The 17,046-nt window shown below is 41.5% G+C and overlaps 1 protein-coding gene across 1 annotated transcript in view; it reads right to left on the bottom strand.

The window, feature by feature from the left end:
- Window positions 1-17,046, bottom strand: part of L3MBTL4 (L3MBTL histone methyl-lysine binding protein 4) — a 437,216-nt gene that overhangs the window by 135,734 nt on the left and 284,436 nt on the right. The window contains exon 16 of the mRNA XM_029064475.2: window positions 14,458-14,528. Within this exon, the coding sequence (XP_028920308.1) occupies window positions 14,458-14,528 (71 nt within the window). The remainder of the gene's footprint in view (window positions 1-14,457; window positions 14,529-17,046) is intronic.

The raw sequence follows: 17,046 nt of genomic DNA, 5'->3' as shown, positions 1-17,046 counted from the left end.
TCAATTGATCAATCAATCAACAATATTCACATAGAGCTTACTATGTGCAGAGCTCTGTACTAAGTGCTTGAGAGAGTACAATACATCAGAATTAGCAGAAACGTACCCTGCCTATAATGAGCTTACAGTCTGGAGAGGGGAATGTGGATGTGTGAATAAATGTGAATGTGAATAAATAACTTATATGTGAATTTGCGATATGTACCTAAGTGCTGAGTAGTAGGGGATAGGGAGAATATCAAATGTCCAAAGGTCACTGATATAAGTGCACAGAGGATGCAGATGGGAGAACTAGATGGGGAAAAGAGGGCTTAATTGGGGAAGGCCGTTTGGAGGAGATGTGACTTTAATAATGCTTCAAAGGTGAGGACAGTGGTGATCTGGTGCATTTTGAGGGGACGGGAAATCCAGGATAGGGGAAGGACATACGAAAGGTGTCGGAGGTGAGATAGATGGGATCAGTCCACAGTGAGGAAGCTGGTGCTAGAGGAGCACAGTGTACGGGCTGTGTTATAGTAGCAGAGCAGAGAGGTGAGGTAGGAGGGGACTAGGTGAATGAGTGCTTTAATGGTGAGGAGTTTCTCTTTGATGTGGAAGTGGTTGAGCAGCCACTGGAAGTTCTTGAGGAGTGGCGAGACACGGACTGAACCTTATTGTTGATAAATGATCCGAACAGAGTGAAGTATGGACTGGAGTGGTGAGAGACAGGAGGCTGGGAGGTCAGTGAGGTGACTGATGTAATAATCAAGGTAGGACATGATAAGTGCTTGGATCAGCAAAGTAGAAATTTGGATGAAGAGGAAAGCGCAGATTTTAGTAATGTGGTGAAGGTAGAACCGATAGGATTTGGTAACATACTGAATATGTGGGTGGAATGAGAGAGATAAATCAAGGACCACGCCAAGGTTAAGGCCTTGTGAGTTAGGGCAGATAGTGGTGTTATCTACAGGGTTTGGATGTGAAGACAAAGAGTTCTGTTTTGGACATGTTTAATTTGAGGTTTTGGCAGGATATCCAGGTAGAGATGTTCTAAAGGCAGGACATAATGCAAGACTGCAGGGAAGTAGAGAGGTCAGGGCTGGAGATGTAGATTTGGGAAACATCTGTAGAGAGATGGTAACTGAAGCCATGGGAGCGAATGAGTTCTCCAAGTGAATGGGTGTAGATGGAAGAGACATAGACCTGAACCTTGAGGGACCACCCTCCTCCCCCAAGTGTCAGAGGATGGGAGGCAGGGGGGCTGCAAAAGGAATTTAGATGGAGTGGTCAGAAAGATAAGAGGGAGGAAGAGATGCTATCTTAAGTACCCTTAAGTATCCTCTTACCTTCCTCTTCTTTCTTTCCCCATTCCTCCTCTCTTTTTTTCCTTTTCCTCCTTTTTGTCCTAATCTCCTTAATTCCTTGACTAATTCCCAGTATTACTAGCCCCTCGCCTGTTTTGGGGTTGCAAAAAATCGGTCCAAAAACTGGAAATTATGCAAATGAAATGTTAACTTTCTCTTACTTGAAGATAAATGTTTTAAAATGAGCAATCCAGGAGTGTGGAAATATTTACTTTTAGTTGATGTAGCCAGAAATTTCAGAGTCCACTCAGTTACAGTGTGCTTTAATTTAATATAAAACATATCAAAGTGGAACAACATAATTTGCATTAAAAATTATCCAACTGTTTTGCCTTGAATGATGTATAAATATATGTTAAAAGCCCAAGTCAATTAACACGAGTTCTCATCTTTTCGGTTAAGGCACTGCCCATGAATTAATACAACTCGAAGATGAGAATGATCAGATGAGATTCAAAACATTTAGTTTAATGAGGTTTTTCACTGGGGTTTGGCCAGGTCTCTGGTTACTGTGTGGCCCTGTTTATTATCTTCTATGTAATTGCCACCATGATGGTTATAAAGGAGACATCTATGAGCCCTTGTCACCTCTGAGCATGCTGAATCACTTCTTCCTTGTCTTTACTGGTTTGCCGAATAGTATTTGCAGTGTTAAGGTATCACAGTGAATTTTTAAACCAGAGATTCTGCCGATCAAATTGGTGAGGTGCAGATAATTTTCTGCCATTCTATCACTGCAAATAAATGTCATCTGATTGGGATCAGATAATTAGTATGAAACCTGCAACGCGGCTCTCTTCCACACATAAAGCATTGAAGGTTTTACATATGTCAGGCAAATTTTGAAGGTAAAATAACATTACCGCTCTTATGCCATTTGCTTCGCTTGAAAACACACACATCATTTCACAAGAAAATGTCAGTCCAGAAAAACACAGCCAAGAAGGGAACAAAATGGAGAATGATGTAAATAATAGATGAAATTGCTGTCTTTCCCAGTAAATAAAGTGCAAGACATAAGTAATACACAATGTACCTTACAAAGCAATGGTAACTATGGCAACAGCTAGAGATGCCATGTATTCTTGTGACTCAACAAAACATCTCACTGATGTATGAAATTAATGTCTAATACCTTCTTATTATATAGGTCTTTTCTTACATCAAACTAGTCTCCAAACATTCTTATGTAAAACATCCATTTTCATGGCTTGCTCTGTCCTCTAAAGATGTCCCAGAGTATTAACTACTGTGGATCATCTTTATAGTCAGTTCAACAGACTGGGATGAATTCCAACAAGGGACTTAAAAGCCCTAAGGTCTGGAGCCACGGTCTTCTAACTCTCTACTGAGCAACTTACACTTCCAAAATTTGACTTGAAGCATGTCTGAGACTCTAAATAAGGGCTAAGGAGCAGTACTATGGTTCCATGATGTTAAATCAGTATTCTTAATGTAGAAAGCAGTGTGACCTAGTGGAAAGAGCATGGGCCTAGCAATCAGAAGACCTGGGTCCCAATCCTAGCCCTGTGATGTGTCTGCTGTATGACCTGGGGAGAGTCATTCAACTTCTCTGTGCCTCAGTTACTTCGACTGCAAAATAGGGACAATAATGACTGTGGTATTTAAGTGCTTACTATGTGCCAGGCACTGTACTAAGTGCTGGGGTAGATTCTAGAAAATAAGGTTGGACACAGTCCATGTTCCACATGGGGCTCACAGTTTTAATATCTATTTTACAGATGAGGTACCTGAGGCAGAGAGAAGTTAAGTGACTTGCCCTATGTCCCTGTCCCACATGGGTCTCACAGTCTTAATTCCCATTTTACAAGATGAGGTAACTGAGGCACAAGAAATGAAGTGACTTGTCTATGGTCACACAGCAGACAAGGGAAGGAGTGTGGAATTAGAACCCAGATCCTTCTGACTCCCAGGCTATGTTGCTCTACCCAGTGAACCATGTTGCTTCTATCCTACTCTATGTGCTACTTAGACTACATCTACTCCAGTGCTTAGCACAGTGCATGGTACATAGTAAGTGCTTAAAGTCCAATAACAATAATCATAATGATGATGATGATAATAGCGATGATAGGAATAATAGAAACAGGTACAACTGATGGGGATTAAAAGTTTAAAAGTTTTGTTCTGCTGAATTTTTTGAGAACTCCAAATCCCATGGATGGCCTCTAATCTTGTCACTAAACAGGCAGGACTGTTTAGAGAAACAGATGACCTAGTGGAGAAAGCATGGGCCAGGGAGTCAGAAGGACCTTGGTTCTAATCATTCATCCATTCAATTGTATTTATTGAGTGCTTACTGTGTGTACAGCACTGTACTAAGCACTAGGAAAGTACAATTCAGCAACAGATAGAGACAATCCCAACCCAACAATGGGTTCACAGTCTAGAAGGGGGCAGACAGACAACAAAACAAAATAAGTAAACAGGCATCAATAGTGTCAATATAAATAACCCAGCTCTGGCACTTGTTTGCCATGTGACCTTGGGCAACAAAAACTTCTCACCGTTGGCTTTAAAGCACCCCATTACCTTGCCCCCTCCTACTTCACCTCACTACTCTCCTACTACAACCCAGCCTGCACACCTGGCTCCTCTACTGCTAACCTTCTCATTGTACCTCCATCTTGTCTCTCTCACCACTGACCTCTTGCCCATGTCCTGCCTCTGGCCTGGAACATGCTCCATCCTCAAATCTGACAGACAATTACTCTCTCCTCCTTAAAAGCCTTATTGAAGGCAAATCTCCCCCAGGAGGCCTTCCCTCACCTAGCCGCCCCACCCCCCCATTTCCCCACTCCCTTCTCCATCAACCTGACTTGCTCCCTTTTTCTTCCCCACTCCCAGACCCACAGTACTTTTGTACATACTTGTAATTTATTTATTTACATTAATGTCTGTCTCCCCTCCTCTATACTGTAAGGTCATTATGGGCAGAGAATATGTCTGTTTATTGTTATATTGTACTCTCCCACGTACTTAGTACAGTGCTCTGCACACAGTAAGCGCTCAATAAATATGATTGAATGAATGAATGGATAACTGCAAACTATTCAGAGTAACGTCTGATCCCCCCTCTGGACTATAAGTTCATTGTGGGCAAGGAATGTGTCTGCTAACTCTGTTGTATTTTACTTTTCCAAGATGTTAGTACAGTTCCCTGAACATAGTGAGTGCTCAATAAATACCACTGAGCATGATGATAAGATGATATGCACCACAATTCCAATAAGTCACTCAATAATAAAAATAGTAATAATAATTGTGGTATTTGTAAAGTGCTTACTATGTGTCAGACACTTTACTAAGCACTGGGGTAGATACAAGATTAAGACATTTGTTCCTGTCCCACACAGGACACAGGCTTTGAATCCCCATTTTACGAATGAGGAAACTGAGCCCCAGATAATTTGTGTGACTTGCCAAAGGTCACAGAGCTAGCCACAGGGCTAAGATTACTATCCATATCTTCTCACTCCCAGACCCAAGCTCTTTCCCCTAGGCCATTATGCTCCCTAACCTCAATAGGCCAGTGCATTTTATGGTATATCCAGCCTTGCTGGGTTCAAGCTCTGCTGCTGGAAGGGTCCTCTATACATGAAAGATAGAGGAATTCCTTCTCTGAAATAAGATATGCTTTTGGGGTTTTGGGGCATGTGGAACTTCTGTGGAGTGGCTCTGTTTTTGTCTAAAATGAGTCACAAATCAACTGCGGGTTCAGAAATACAGCCTGATGGCTGCAGATCAGTTCTAATTAATGTTAATTAAAGTTAATCACACATTTAGTAGAGTCCCTTGAACAAACCTGCATGGGGAAACAGTGGTCTTTTCTTCTCTGGTGATCATTAAAAAGAAAAAAAAATGGCACTAGGATCATTTAGCTGCAGTCCTGCCAGGAGGCAGGGGAATGGACTTGGTGAACTGAAGTTCTCTCCAGCAGATGAGTTAACCATGAAGTGGAAGGGCCCTCTTCTCAGATACACCCACAGATAGGGACTGTACCAAGTTTGGAGAGGAAAAAGACTTGACAGAGATTGACTGCACTTAGAGAGAGAATATTATTTTTGGAATTCCTTGAGGAAGCTTACATCAGATTACATGGAATGGGATTTAGTTTACAGAGATGACAGTGCTCCTCCAGACTCATATTCCAGAATATATATTACTTATTAAATGGATTTATTTTTAGCCTTATTTCCCAGACTCTTCCATTTTACATAATCCCACGTTTTAATTTTAAACAAAAATTATCCAGGGCATTTTTACCCTAACTCACCCACACACAGACAACCAATTCAAGTACATAAGTATGAAATAAAGAAAAAGTTATCTTTTGATATCTTCACTTGGATCTGTATCCTTCAAACATTTGCTACCTCAACCTCAGTCCAACAGCAGTTTGTACATACCTGTATTTTATTTATTTATATTAATGTCTATCTCCTGCTCTAGATTGTAAACTCCCTGTGGGCAGGGAACGTCTACCAACTCTATTTTATTACATTCTCAGAAGTGCTTATTGGCGTGCCCTCCCGGCTCCACCACCTATCTGCTGTGTGACCTTGGGCAAGTCACTTCATTTCTCAGGACCGCATTTACCTCATCTGTAAAATGGGGATTAAAAGTTCGAGCCCCATGTGGAACAGGGACTGTGTCCAACCCAGTCAACCTGCATCTACCTCAGTGCTTAGAACAGTGCTTGGCACACAGTAAGCACTTAACAAATACCATTAGTATTATTATTATAGTAAGCACTTAACAAGTACCATAATTATTATTATGTGCCCAATGAATATCACTGTTTACTCTGTACAGTGACTTGCTAAATGATAAATTAACTAGCAGAAGTTTTAAAGCCTTACAACATCCTCACAAATTTAGTGCACAACTATTTCCTAAAAATACTCACAGCACAAGTTGTAAAAATTTACACTCATACAGTAGTAGTAGTTAAATTTGTGCATATACACAATGCACATGAAGTCTCATAATCTGGAGTTCAATGAGAAAATGGCTTACTATTAGACAGTCCAAGGAAAAGACATTTTTGCTGTAGAAAGTGAAAATTTCATCGTGATTAGTTATGACTGAAAGCAGAAAACAAATGTTACCACCCTGATTTAAAGATTTAGCTAGAGTTGTACTACATCAAAGAAATTCTCACTATGGAGGAGGTTGTTTTAGTAATTCAAGTCATATAGAGCTCAAATGCCTTGTTGAAAACCATGCACCTATCTTAATACACTTGCCATCAAGCTTAGGGTTAGAGCACCTCTGTTTTTCGGGAAAATGCCATGAACCTTTTAGGGTTCCTTTTTAATAAGCATTTGAAAAATATCTGATTTTTCAATGAAGTTCTTTTTGTTCATATTCTAATTCATATCCAAAGCTGGGAGCAGATTGTCTGCAGGAGGGGATGGGAAGAAACAGATGCAATATACATGCAGTGTCTAAAAATGGCACTATTCACGTCACTGAAGGGAATCTCTCGGCTCATCATTCATGCACCCCTACAGCATTTCAGAGGCTTGGAACGAGCTACTAAAACTTCTCTGGACTAAAATTTGAATATATGTTCAATTTTTTACATAGTTTGAGAGGAAAGCTCAGTTCTATTATAAATGATGATAGCATTGTTTATAATCTTTCCAATACCTAGCTCTCTCTCCCCTCTCTCTGTCTCTCTCATGCACTCATACACATTGCTTTTTTTCGGAAGGAAGATAGTGAGATTTCAGCTTTTATTAATGGGGAAACTGAAAAAAAAAACATGCGGAAGTGGCTCAGTCAATCTAGTTAGGACCAAACAAATACCAACTTTGTGTAAAACACTGCGTTACACATTGAGGGGATGTTCAAAAGAAGTAAATGAAATAAGTGCCTGCTCTCAAAGAGATTAAGAAACACAAGAAAATATAATAATATATGGTAGGTGTTAAGCACTTACTATGTACCAGGCACTATACTAAGCCCTGGGGTAGATACAAGTAAATTTAGGTTGGAAACAGTCCCTGTGCCACATGGGGCTCACAGTCTCAATCCCCATCTTACAGATGAGGTAACTGAGGCACAGAGAAGTAAAGTGACTTCACCACGGTCAGACAGCAGACAAGTAGTGGAGCTGGGATTAGAACCCATGAAACTTCTGATTCCCAGGCCCGTGCTCTATCCACTACACCATGTTGCTTCAATTAAGACCATGAACAATTGAGTGTAAGAAAATGAAGAACTTCATTTCTATAAGAATAAATTATCAAATCCATCTTAATTATATGAATTGCTTAAATAAGAAATGGTAAAACAATATATTCCATTTTCCCTGTGGAGACAGTCAAAAACCTAGATAAATATGAATTAAAATATCACGTTTTCAGATTCACTGAAGTCCGATAGTGTTTTGATAAAGCAACTGGTAGCAGAAAATGTTATTTGTTGTATATCTCTTAAAATGAAGAATTCAATATTTGTTAAAGATTTCAACTATACAGGGCCACTTCAAGTCTGATCTCCAATCAATTGATCAATGGTATTTATTGAGAACTAACTGTATGCAGTGCATTTTACTAATTGCTTAGGAAAGTACAATACCTTAGTACAGTGTCTCAGTGTGTGATAAAATGCCTGGCACATAGTAAGCACTTAACAAATACCATTATCATTATTATTATGATAACAATGATAATATTGTTACCACAGAGTTAGTAGACATATTCCCCCCCACAATAAGCTTACAAAAAAGAGCAGGAAATGGACACTAATATAAATTAATAAAACCCCAAATGTATATATATATATATATATTTATACACAATTCATAATATAATTCATATACATTGTAAATCATAATTTATAATTATACTGCAAATATGCTGGGAATGCCATGGTTTCAGGGGTGTGAAATACAGCCATGGTGTTTTAATCAACCTTTATGGTGCTTGTGACAGAAAAGATCCTTCTTCGTGGCTAGGATGAAATTAAGAGCTGTATTTTCAACCACAAGCTGTGCTTCGTCCCCAGCTGCAATTAGCAGAAATAGACTGGTGTATTTGTAGGAATCGCAAACTCTGTTCAACAAACTGCCAAGTACACTTTGTTTGACTGTGAAGAAAAGTCTAATGGGCATCAAATTACAAAACCTGGGGGACTCCAGCTGGGTTAATTTGGACTTCACTTTTGGCTCAGTCAGCGGAAAATGGCTTCATGCATGATGTTTTGTTTTTTTTTCCCCTGGCCAGGAAGAAGGATATAAAGGTCATTAATCTGGTTTGAGACTTTTATTGATGGTGAAACGGAGATCTGTGATGGGCATTTGGCATTTGTGATTTTCTTGACTACTGCATCAGCCTCCTTGCTGAACTCCCTGCCTCTGTCTGCTCTAACTCCAAGTCCAAATTTCACTCTGCTGCCCAGATCATTTTTCTACGAAACCATTCAGTCTTTTCCCTACTACTCAAGAACTTCCAGTTGTTATCCATCCAACCCCACAGCAAACAGAAACTCCTTACCAGGGGCTTCAAAGCACTCAATCATCATGCCCCCTCCTAACGTATCTCTCCAATTTTCTACTATCACCCAGCCCACACACTTTGCTCCTCTCTTGCCAAATTCATTCAATAGTATTTATTTATTGAGCGCTTACTATGTGCAGAGCACTGTACTAAGCGCTTGGAATGAACAAGTCGGCAACAGATAGAGACAGTCCCTGCCGTTTGATATGCTTACAGTCTAATCGGGGGAGACGGACAGACAAGAACAAAGGCAATAAATTACCAAATTACACACTGTATCTGGATCTCATCTATCTCACCACCAACCTATCACCCATGTCCTGCCTCTGGCCTGGAACTCCCTCCCCCTTCATCTATGACAGAGTATCACTTTTGCCATCTTCAATACCTTATTAAAAAGCACATCTCTTCCAGGAGGCCTTCTCCAACTAAGCCCCCATTTCCTTTACTCTTCCCTCTGTGTTGCCCTTGCACATGGATTTGTATACTTTATTTGCCCCACATCATTTATGCATATGTCTGTAATATTTCAGTGCTTGTCTCCCCCTCTAGACTTTTAAAATCCTGTGGGCAGGGAATGTGTCTACCAACTCTGTTATATTGGACTCTCACAAGTACTTAATGCAGTGCTCTGCACCTGATAAGCACTCAATAAATACCATCAATCAATTAATAAAATGAAAAATACAATGGCAAGCAACGGGATCCCCAGAGGAGCTGATCTGAAAAGCAGCAACTAAATTCATTCCATCCTCAATCAAAGAGCCATATGGCAGATAAGGCAGCTGACTTAAATGAACAGCTGAACTTAGTCTCACCCTAGCTACTTGGCCTCCTCAGTACTGGACTAAAATATCCCCAGGGCTTTAAGGTAAAAATGAAAAGTTCCAGACTATCCTCCAGTCCAGACCCAAATTCATCAAGCCAGATAAAGGCATACACCCTCATCCTTCTACCAGAAGCCACTAAAACCTGGCTGGAATGGCGATCTTGACTACTTCACATCCAGGGCAGCTTTATGAGATTTTCTTGATGAAAAATGATGGTTGCAGCAAGTAAATTTCAGGCCCAGAGATAAGGCCATGACAATCCATTTCTGCTGGAAGCAATGCAGTGCACTATCATCCACTCAAAGCGCCGAGATGATCCGGGATTTAAGAAGACCTTCTGAATGAATCTGTTACTTCTTTCTACTCAGCTTTCTAGAAATCTCTGCATCTCTCTTTCCCTTTCCACCTTTCCCCCCTTTAATTGACATCTTACATTTGCTAAAGCCCAGCTAAATAAAAGCCTTCTGGTAGCTTCTGAGTAAGCCTCGATGAAACAGACACCGAGGGGAGAAAGAGGCAGAGGGAGAGGAGTTTGGGGAGGGTAAATTCTAGACTCTGAGCCCGTTGTTGGGTAGGGAATGTCTGTATTTGTTGCCAAATTGTACTTTCCAAGCAAAGTGCTCTACACACAGTAAGTGCTCAATAAATACGACTGAATGAATGATTGAATGAATGGAATGGACAGGCAGGGATTTAGACACGGAAGAATGGGAAAGAAAAAAGGCAAAGGAGAGAAAGAATGAAGTATCAGGAAGGAGGGAAGAGAGGAATAACGAAGCAAAGGCTAATGTCCTCTGCAAAAATACTCTCCCAGGACTGGGTTCTGCCCGCTTTTGTAGCAAGAGCTCAGCTCCTCCCTCTGGCCTGAAACTTCCTCCCCATTCAGATATGACAGATCATCACTCTCCCCACCTCCTAAATTCTCATCTAATAATAATGGAACTTACAAAGTTCCTTTGTGCCAAGCACTGTTCAAAGCACTGGAGTAAATACATTATAATGAGGTCAGACACAGTCCTTGTCCCACATGGGGCTCACAAACTTCATAGGAAGAAGTAGGATTTGGTTCCCTTTTCACAGCTGGGGAAACTGAGGCACAGAGAAGTCTAGTGATTTGCTCGAGGTTACAAAGTACGCAAGTGGCAGAAGCCAGGGTAAGAACCCAGGTCTTTGGAGTCCCAGATCTGTGCTCTACTCCAGCTGCTTCTTGTGGGAAGCAGCACGGCATAGTGGATAGAGCACGGGCTTGGGAGTCAGATAATGGGTTCTAATCCCTTCTCTGCAACTTGTCTACTGTGTGACCTTGGGCAAGTCACTTTACTTCTCTGTGCTTCAGCTATCTTATCTATAAAATGTGGATGGAGACTGTGAGCCCTATGTTGGACAGGGACTGTGTTCCACCCAATTTACTTTTATCCTCCCCAGTGCTTAGTACAGTGCCTGGCACAGAGAAAGCACTTAACAAATACCATAATTATTAATTATTATTATTACCCACTAGACTCTAGGTTTCCCACAAGAAGCCTTCCCTGACTAAACCCTCACTATTTGCCTTCCCTTCTGTGGCACCTCTGCATTTGGGCCTGTAACCCTTCAGCACTTTGCTTTTCACCCCACCCCCACAGCACTTACGTACATATACAGCTGTAATTTGTTTGAATGTCCATCTGACCTTCTAGAGTGTAAACTCTTAAAATCACATAAGCAGCATGGCTCAGTGGAAAGAGCACGGGCTTTGGAGTCAGAGGTCATGAGTTCGAATCCCGGATCGGCCACTTGTCAGCTGTGTGACTGTGGGCAAGTCACTTAACTTCTCTGGGCCTCAGTTACCTCATCTGTAAAATGGGGATTAAGACTGTGAGCCCCATGTGGGACAACCTGATTCCCCTATGTCTACCCCAGTGCTTAGAACAGTGCTCGGCACATAGTAAGCACTTAACAAATACCAACATTATTATTATTATTATTATTCCTCATTTCCCAATTTACCCTCCCAGCTCCATTGCTAAGGCATTTGGACCTGCACCTCTTAAGAAGACTGTGAGCCTGATGTGGGCCAGATCTGATTAACTTTATCTATCCCAGTGCTTAGCACATAGTAAGTGAGCCCATTTCTAGACTGTGAGTCCACTGTTGGGTAGGGACTGTCTCTGTTGCCGAACTGTACTTCCAAACGCTTAATACAGTGCTCAATAAATACGACTGAATGAACAAACATAATAACGATACTAATAATCAGGAGACTTAGTTTCTAGTCCTGGCTCTGCCTACAGCTAGCTAATAATAATAATAATTATAGTATTTAGTAAGCACTTACTATGTGCTAAGCATTGTTCTAAGTGCTGGGGTAGATACAAGGTAATCATGTTGGACACAGCCACACGGGGCTCCCAGTCTTAATTCCTACTTTACAGATGAGGTAACTGAGGTCCAGAGAAGTAAAATGACTTGCCCAAGGGCACACAGCAGACATGTGGTGGAGCAGGGATTAGAACCTACGTCCTCTGACTTCCAGGCCTGTGCTCTTTCCACTATGTCATCCGGCTCCTGCCCACTTCCTGGCTGGCCACAGGCCATGGCCCAGTGGGAACATGACTGGCATGGAAAAGAATAGCACCGTGTGGCTCACCAGATGACCACCGATTCCTCTGTGCCAGCCCTCGGTCCAGAAGGTCTCAGAGCCGAGTCTCGGCTGCCATTTCCAACTCCATCATCGGTCATCAGAGTGACACTTCCGGCACCTGGGTCCCGTCCTTCCTCTCCGGAAGCCTCCAGAGAAGAGTGGGGAGAGGGACGGAAAATCTAATGGCTTAGAATTCAGGATAGGGCTCTCTGAAGGGCACTGGTAGGCAACTGCTATCACTGTGATGTGGAGAAGATGCTTTGGTTTATAAAGTACTCAAACAAACCTCCCTCTCCTACCTCCTTAACTTGCCAATCTTCTTCTACAACCCAACCAGCACATTTTGCTCCTTTAATGCCAACCAACTCAATGTACCTCAATTTCATCTATTTCCTCGCTGACCCCCATGCTCACATAATAATTATAGTACTTAAGTGCTTACTATTTGCCAAGTCCCTGTCACACTTGGGGCTCACACTCTAATCCCCATTTTTTATAGATGAGGTAACTGAGGCACAGAGGTAAGTGATTTGCCCAAGGTCACACAGCAAACAAGCGGTGGAACCAGAACTAGAACCCAGGTCCTTTTAAATTCCAGGTTCATGCTCTGTCTTACTATGTACCATTACCTTAACGTAGCATCACTCCTATGTCCTGGACCTCCCTCCATCTTCATATCTGACAGACTGTGACTCTCTCCACTTTCAAAACCATCCTAAAATCACATCTCCTCCAACAGGTCTTCCACGATTCAACTCTCATTTCCTCAATTTGCCCTCCCTTTTCCACTGCCTACCCCCTTGGATCTGTAGCCCTTAAGCACTTGATATTCACCCCATCTCCGGCCATCCAGCACCTATGTAAATATACTTATACTCCCTCCTTTTCCCTATCTGTAGTTTATTTTAATCTATCACCCTCTAGATTGTAAACTCCTTGTGGGCAGAGATCGCTTACCAACTACTGTGCTGTACAATCTCACACACTCAGTACAGTGCCCTGCACACAGTAAGCATGCAATAAATATCACTGATTGATTAATGGTTCTAAAATGAAAGGAGGAATGACAAAGGAATTAGAGAAATGGCCTGGCCTAGTGGAAGGAGCATGGGCTTGGGAGTCAAAGGACGTGGGTTTTAATCCTGACTCCTCCACTCATCTGTTGTGTGACCTTGGGCAAGACACTTAACTTCTCTGTGCCTCACTTACCTTATCTGTAAAATGGGGATTAGGACTGTGAGCCCCACGTGAGATAACCTGATTACCTTGAATCTACCCCAGGGTTTAGAACAGTGCTTGGTACATAATAAGTGCTTAACAAATACCATAATTATTATTATTAAAGGAAGAAGCAAACGAAACTCATCTTGGTTTTGAAGCAACCACTCTTCAGGTTGCTAAATGCGACACTGATTCATGAAAGTGTAAATAAAACAAAAGTGAAAAACTTGATTTGATGATTTGTAGAAAATAATTTCAGGCAACACCTGGACCATAGTATATCTCAGGGAAAATCCAGTTTGAGAAGCCAGATAGTTTATTTTGCTTCTGTTTCTAGACTGTGAGCCCATTGTTGGGTGGGGCTCATCTCAATTTGTTGCTGAACTGTACTTTCCAAGCACTCAGTACAGTGCTCTACACACAGTAAGTGTTCAATAAATACAACTGAATGAATGAATAAATGAGAATATGGAGGAACAAAAACAACTGTAATGTTTATCACCTATGACTTAGGGTGGGGTGAGTTGAAGACAAGGTAGATGGACCTGAAATGGTGCCTTAGCAAGCTTTCCTTTTTTTCAGATTTCCCCCTTCATTAAATTTCCCTTGGGAAAAATCTTTCCTCACCACAGAGTCCCAAGTGGGACAGGGACGGAATTTTCTGGGAGAAAGACTGATCGTGACTGAATCCTCGATAATTCAAGTGGCTCTGATAGCTTTCATTCAGGAATATTTTGTCTTCATAACGTCTCATATTTGTGTACCAGATCTTTTGACTTTCTTATCCAAGTGGCTTCTTTGGCTTTAACTGGTCATTGTTCATTTTTTTTTCTTTCAATTCTGGCAGGGAGGATAGGAGGAAAGGGGAAGGGAGAGGGAATTCTTCCCAGGAAAATGTAAAATGATCTTACCTCCGAGTAGATTATCCAAGTCAATATCTTCTTTTCCTTTCATTTTCAGACACTTTGCCTGCTGTACAAGGCTGACAAAGGAACAGAAATAAAACCTAGGCTCATTATTCTGGAAGGTGAAAATAAATCAAGATAGCACCACTAACTGAAATAAACAACACAGGGTAAACGCAAGTGACTTAGCCAGCACTTTATGGCAGCAAGCTTTCCTTATTTTTTTTCATGTAAGAATTCATTCATTCATTCATTCATTCATTTTTTTTGAGTGCTTACCATGAGTGAAGCACTGTATTAAGCCCTTGGGAGAGTACAATAAAACAATAAATAGACACATTCCCTGCCCACAACGAACTTAAAGACCAGATGGGGAGGCAAACATTAATATAAATAAATTACAGGTATGAACATAAGTGCTGTCAGGCTGGGAAGGGAGATGAATAAAGGAAGCAAATCAGGGTGATGCAGAAGGGAGTAGGAGAAAGGAAAGGTAAGAAGAGACTGTTAAATGTGGAAAATGGAATTGATGCCTGACTACTTGTTTTATTTTTTTGTCTGTATCCCCTTTTAGATTGTGAGCCCATTGTTGGGCAAGGATTGTCTCTATCTGTTGCCGAATTGTACATTCCAAGTGCTTAGGACAGTGCTCTGCACATAGTAAGCACTCAATAAATACAATTGGATGAATGGATGAATGAATGAATGAATGATCTACTGTAGGGAATACCACAGACCTTCAAGAGACAACTCCCTTTGGAAATGGAAAAAGAGGTGAACACAGGAAAAACAATTGCTTTTGGAGATTTTACCTCACATCAGGACAATGAGATTAATACTAACATTGTACTTTACTGCAAAACAGGGACTCCAATTGAGTTGCTGAATGTCAGGGAATTCATTAACTTTTAAAATATTACAGTAGGCACTAGGTTTAATTTTATAACTATTTCATCATGGAACTTTATTAAAACTTGAGTTAGCAGACTTGATGATACATATGCAAGTTTATTGAAAGAAATATGTCTTGGGCTGCTAAGTACTGGAAGGAGGGTAGACACTGAATATATGGTTTCTGATTCCTATGATAACAGAGTAACTGGGATGTGAATCTTATGTCCTACTCAAAGATCTGAGAGAATCTGGGGGTTTATTATATTGAGAGTAATTGAAGTAAACATCTTACAACAACAAAGGATAACTAAATCCCCTGTGTCTTAATCATGGCAAAACCAAACCCCAAGGAAATGCATGATCAAACCCCAAAGCTTATTTTGGCCACTCAATTTGAGAATCATCTCAAAAACAACTGGCTTTCATCTAATTCTAATACTGTACAACTGGGTTACTTATTCATTACACTGAAGTCCTTTTTCCCTCATTTCCCAGATCTCCAGCATTCTTGCTTCTAAGGGGAAAACACAAAACACAGGTAGCCGATGAGTCCAAAATAAGAGTGGACGCTCCTTGTGGGCAAAGTCCTTGCCACTTCATCATATTCTACTGCTTGAGTGTCACATCAAGTGGGAGCTCAATCGTGGCTCAGTGGAAAGATCCCGGGCTTGGGAGTCAGAGGTCAAGGGTTCTAATCCCAGCTCCGCCACTTGTCAGCTGTGTGACTGAGGGCAAGTCACCTCACTTCTCTGGGCCTCAGTTACCTCATCTGTAAAATGGGGATTAACTGTGAGCCTCACGCGGGACAACCTGAATACCCAGTATCGCCCCCAGTGTTTAGAACAGTGCTCTGCACATAGTAAGCGCTTAACAAATACCAACATTATTATTACTATTATTACTGCTATGACTACTGCCATTGTTGCTGCTAATACTACAAGTCCAATAATAATAATAATGTTGGTATTTGTTAAGCACTATGTGCCGAGCACCGTTCTAAGTGCTGGGGTAGATATAGGGTAATCAGGTTGTCCCATGTGAGGGTCACAGTCTTAATCCCCATTTTACAGATGAGGTAACTGAGGCACCGAGAAGTGAAGTGACTTGCCCAAAGTCACACAGCTGACAGTAGGTGGAGCCAGGATTAGAACCCATGACCTCTGACTCCTAGGTCCGTGCTCCTTCCACTGAGCCACGCTGCTTCAGTGCTGCTACTATTACTATTACTTCTGCAACTTCTATAGAGAAGCAGCATGGCTTAGGGGAAAGCCACGCTGCTTCTCTACAGCAGCATGGTGCAGTAGATAGAGCACGAGCCTGGGGGTCAGAAGGTCATGGGTTCTAATCCCAGCTCTGACAATTGTCTGCTGCATGACCTCGGGAAAGTTACTTGAATTCTCTGTGCCTCAGTTACCTCATCTGTAACTCACGTGGCATTAGAAAGCACTTAACATATCAAAATCATCATCATCATCATGAAGGAGGAGGGTGTTCCAGGGAAGCAGCGTGGCTCAGTGGAAAGAGCCTGGGCTTCAGAGTCAGAGGTCACGGGTTCAACTCCTGGCTCTGCCATTTGTCAGCTGTGTGACTGTGGGCAAGTCACTTAACTTCTCTGTGCTTCAGTTACCTCATCTGTAAAATGGGGATTAACTGGGAGCCTCATGTGGGACGACCTGATTACCCTGTATCTACCCCAGCGCT

Source organism: Ornithorhynchus anatinus, chromosome 5 (assembly GCF_004115215.2).
Source record: "Ornithorhynchus anatinus isolate Pmale09 chromosome 5, mOrnAna1.pri.v4, whole genome shotgun sequence".
In the NCBI taxonomy this organism is placed as follows: Eukaryota; Metazoa; Chordata; class Mammalia; order Monotremata; family Ornithorhynchidae; genus Ornithorhynchus; species Ornithorhynchus anatinus.
This window is presented reverse-complemented; position numbering and strand designations above follow the sequence as displayed.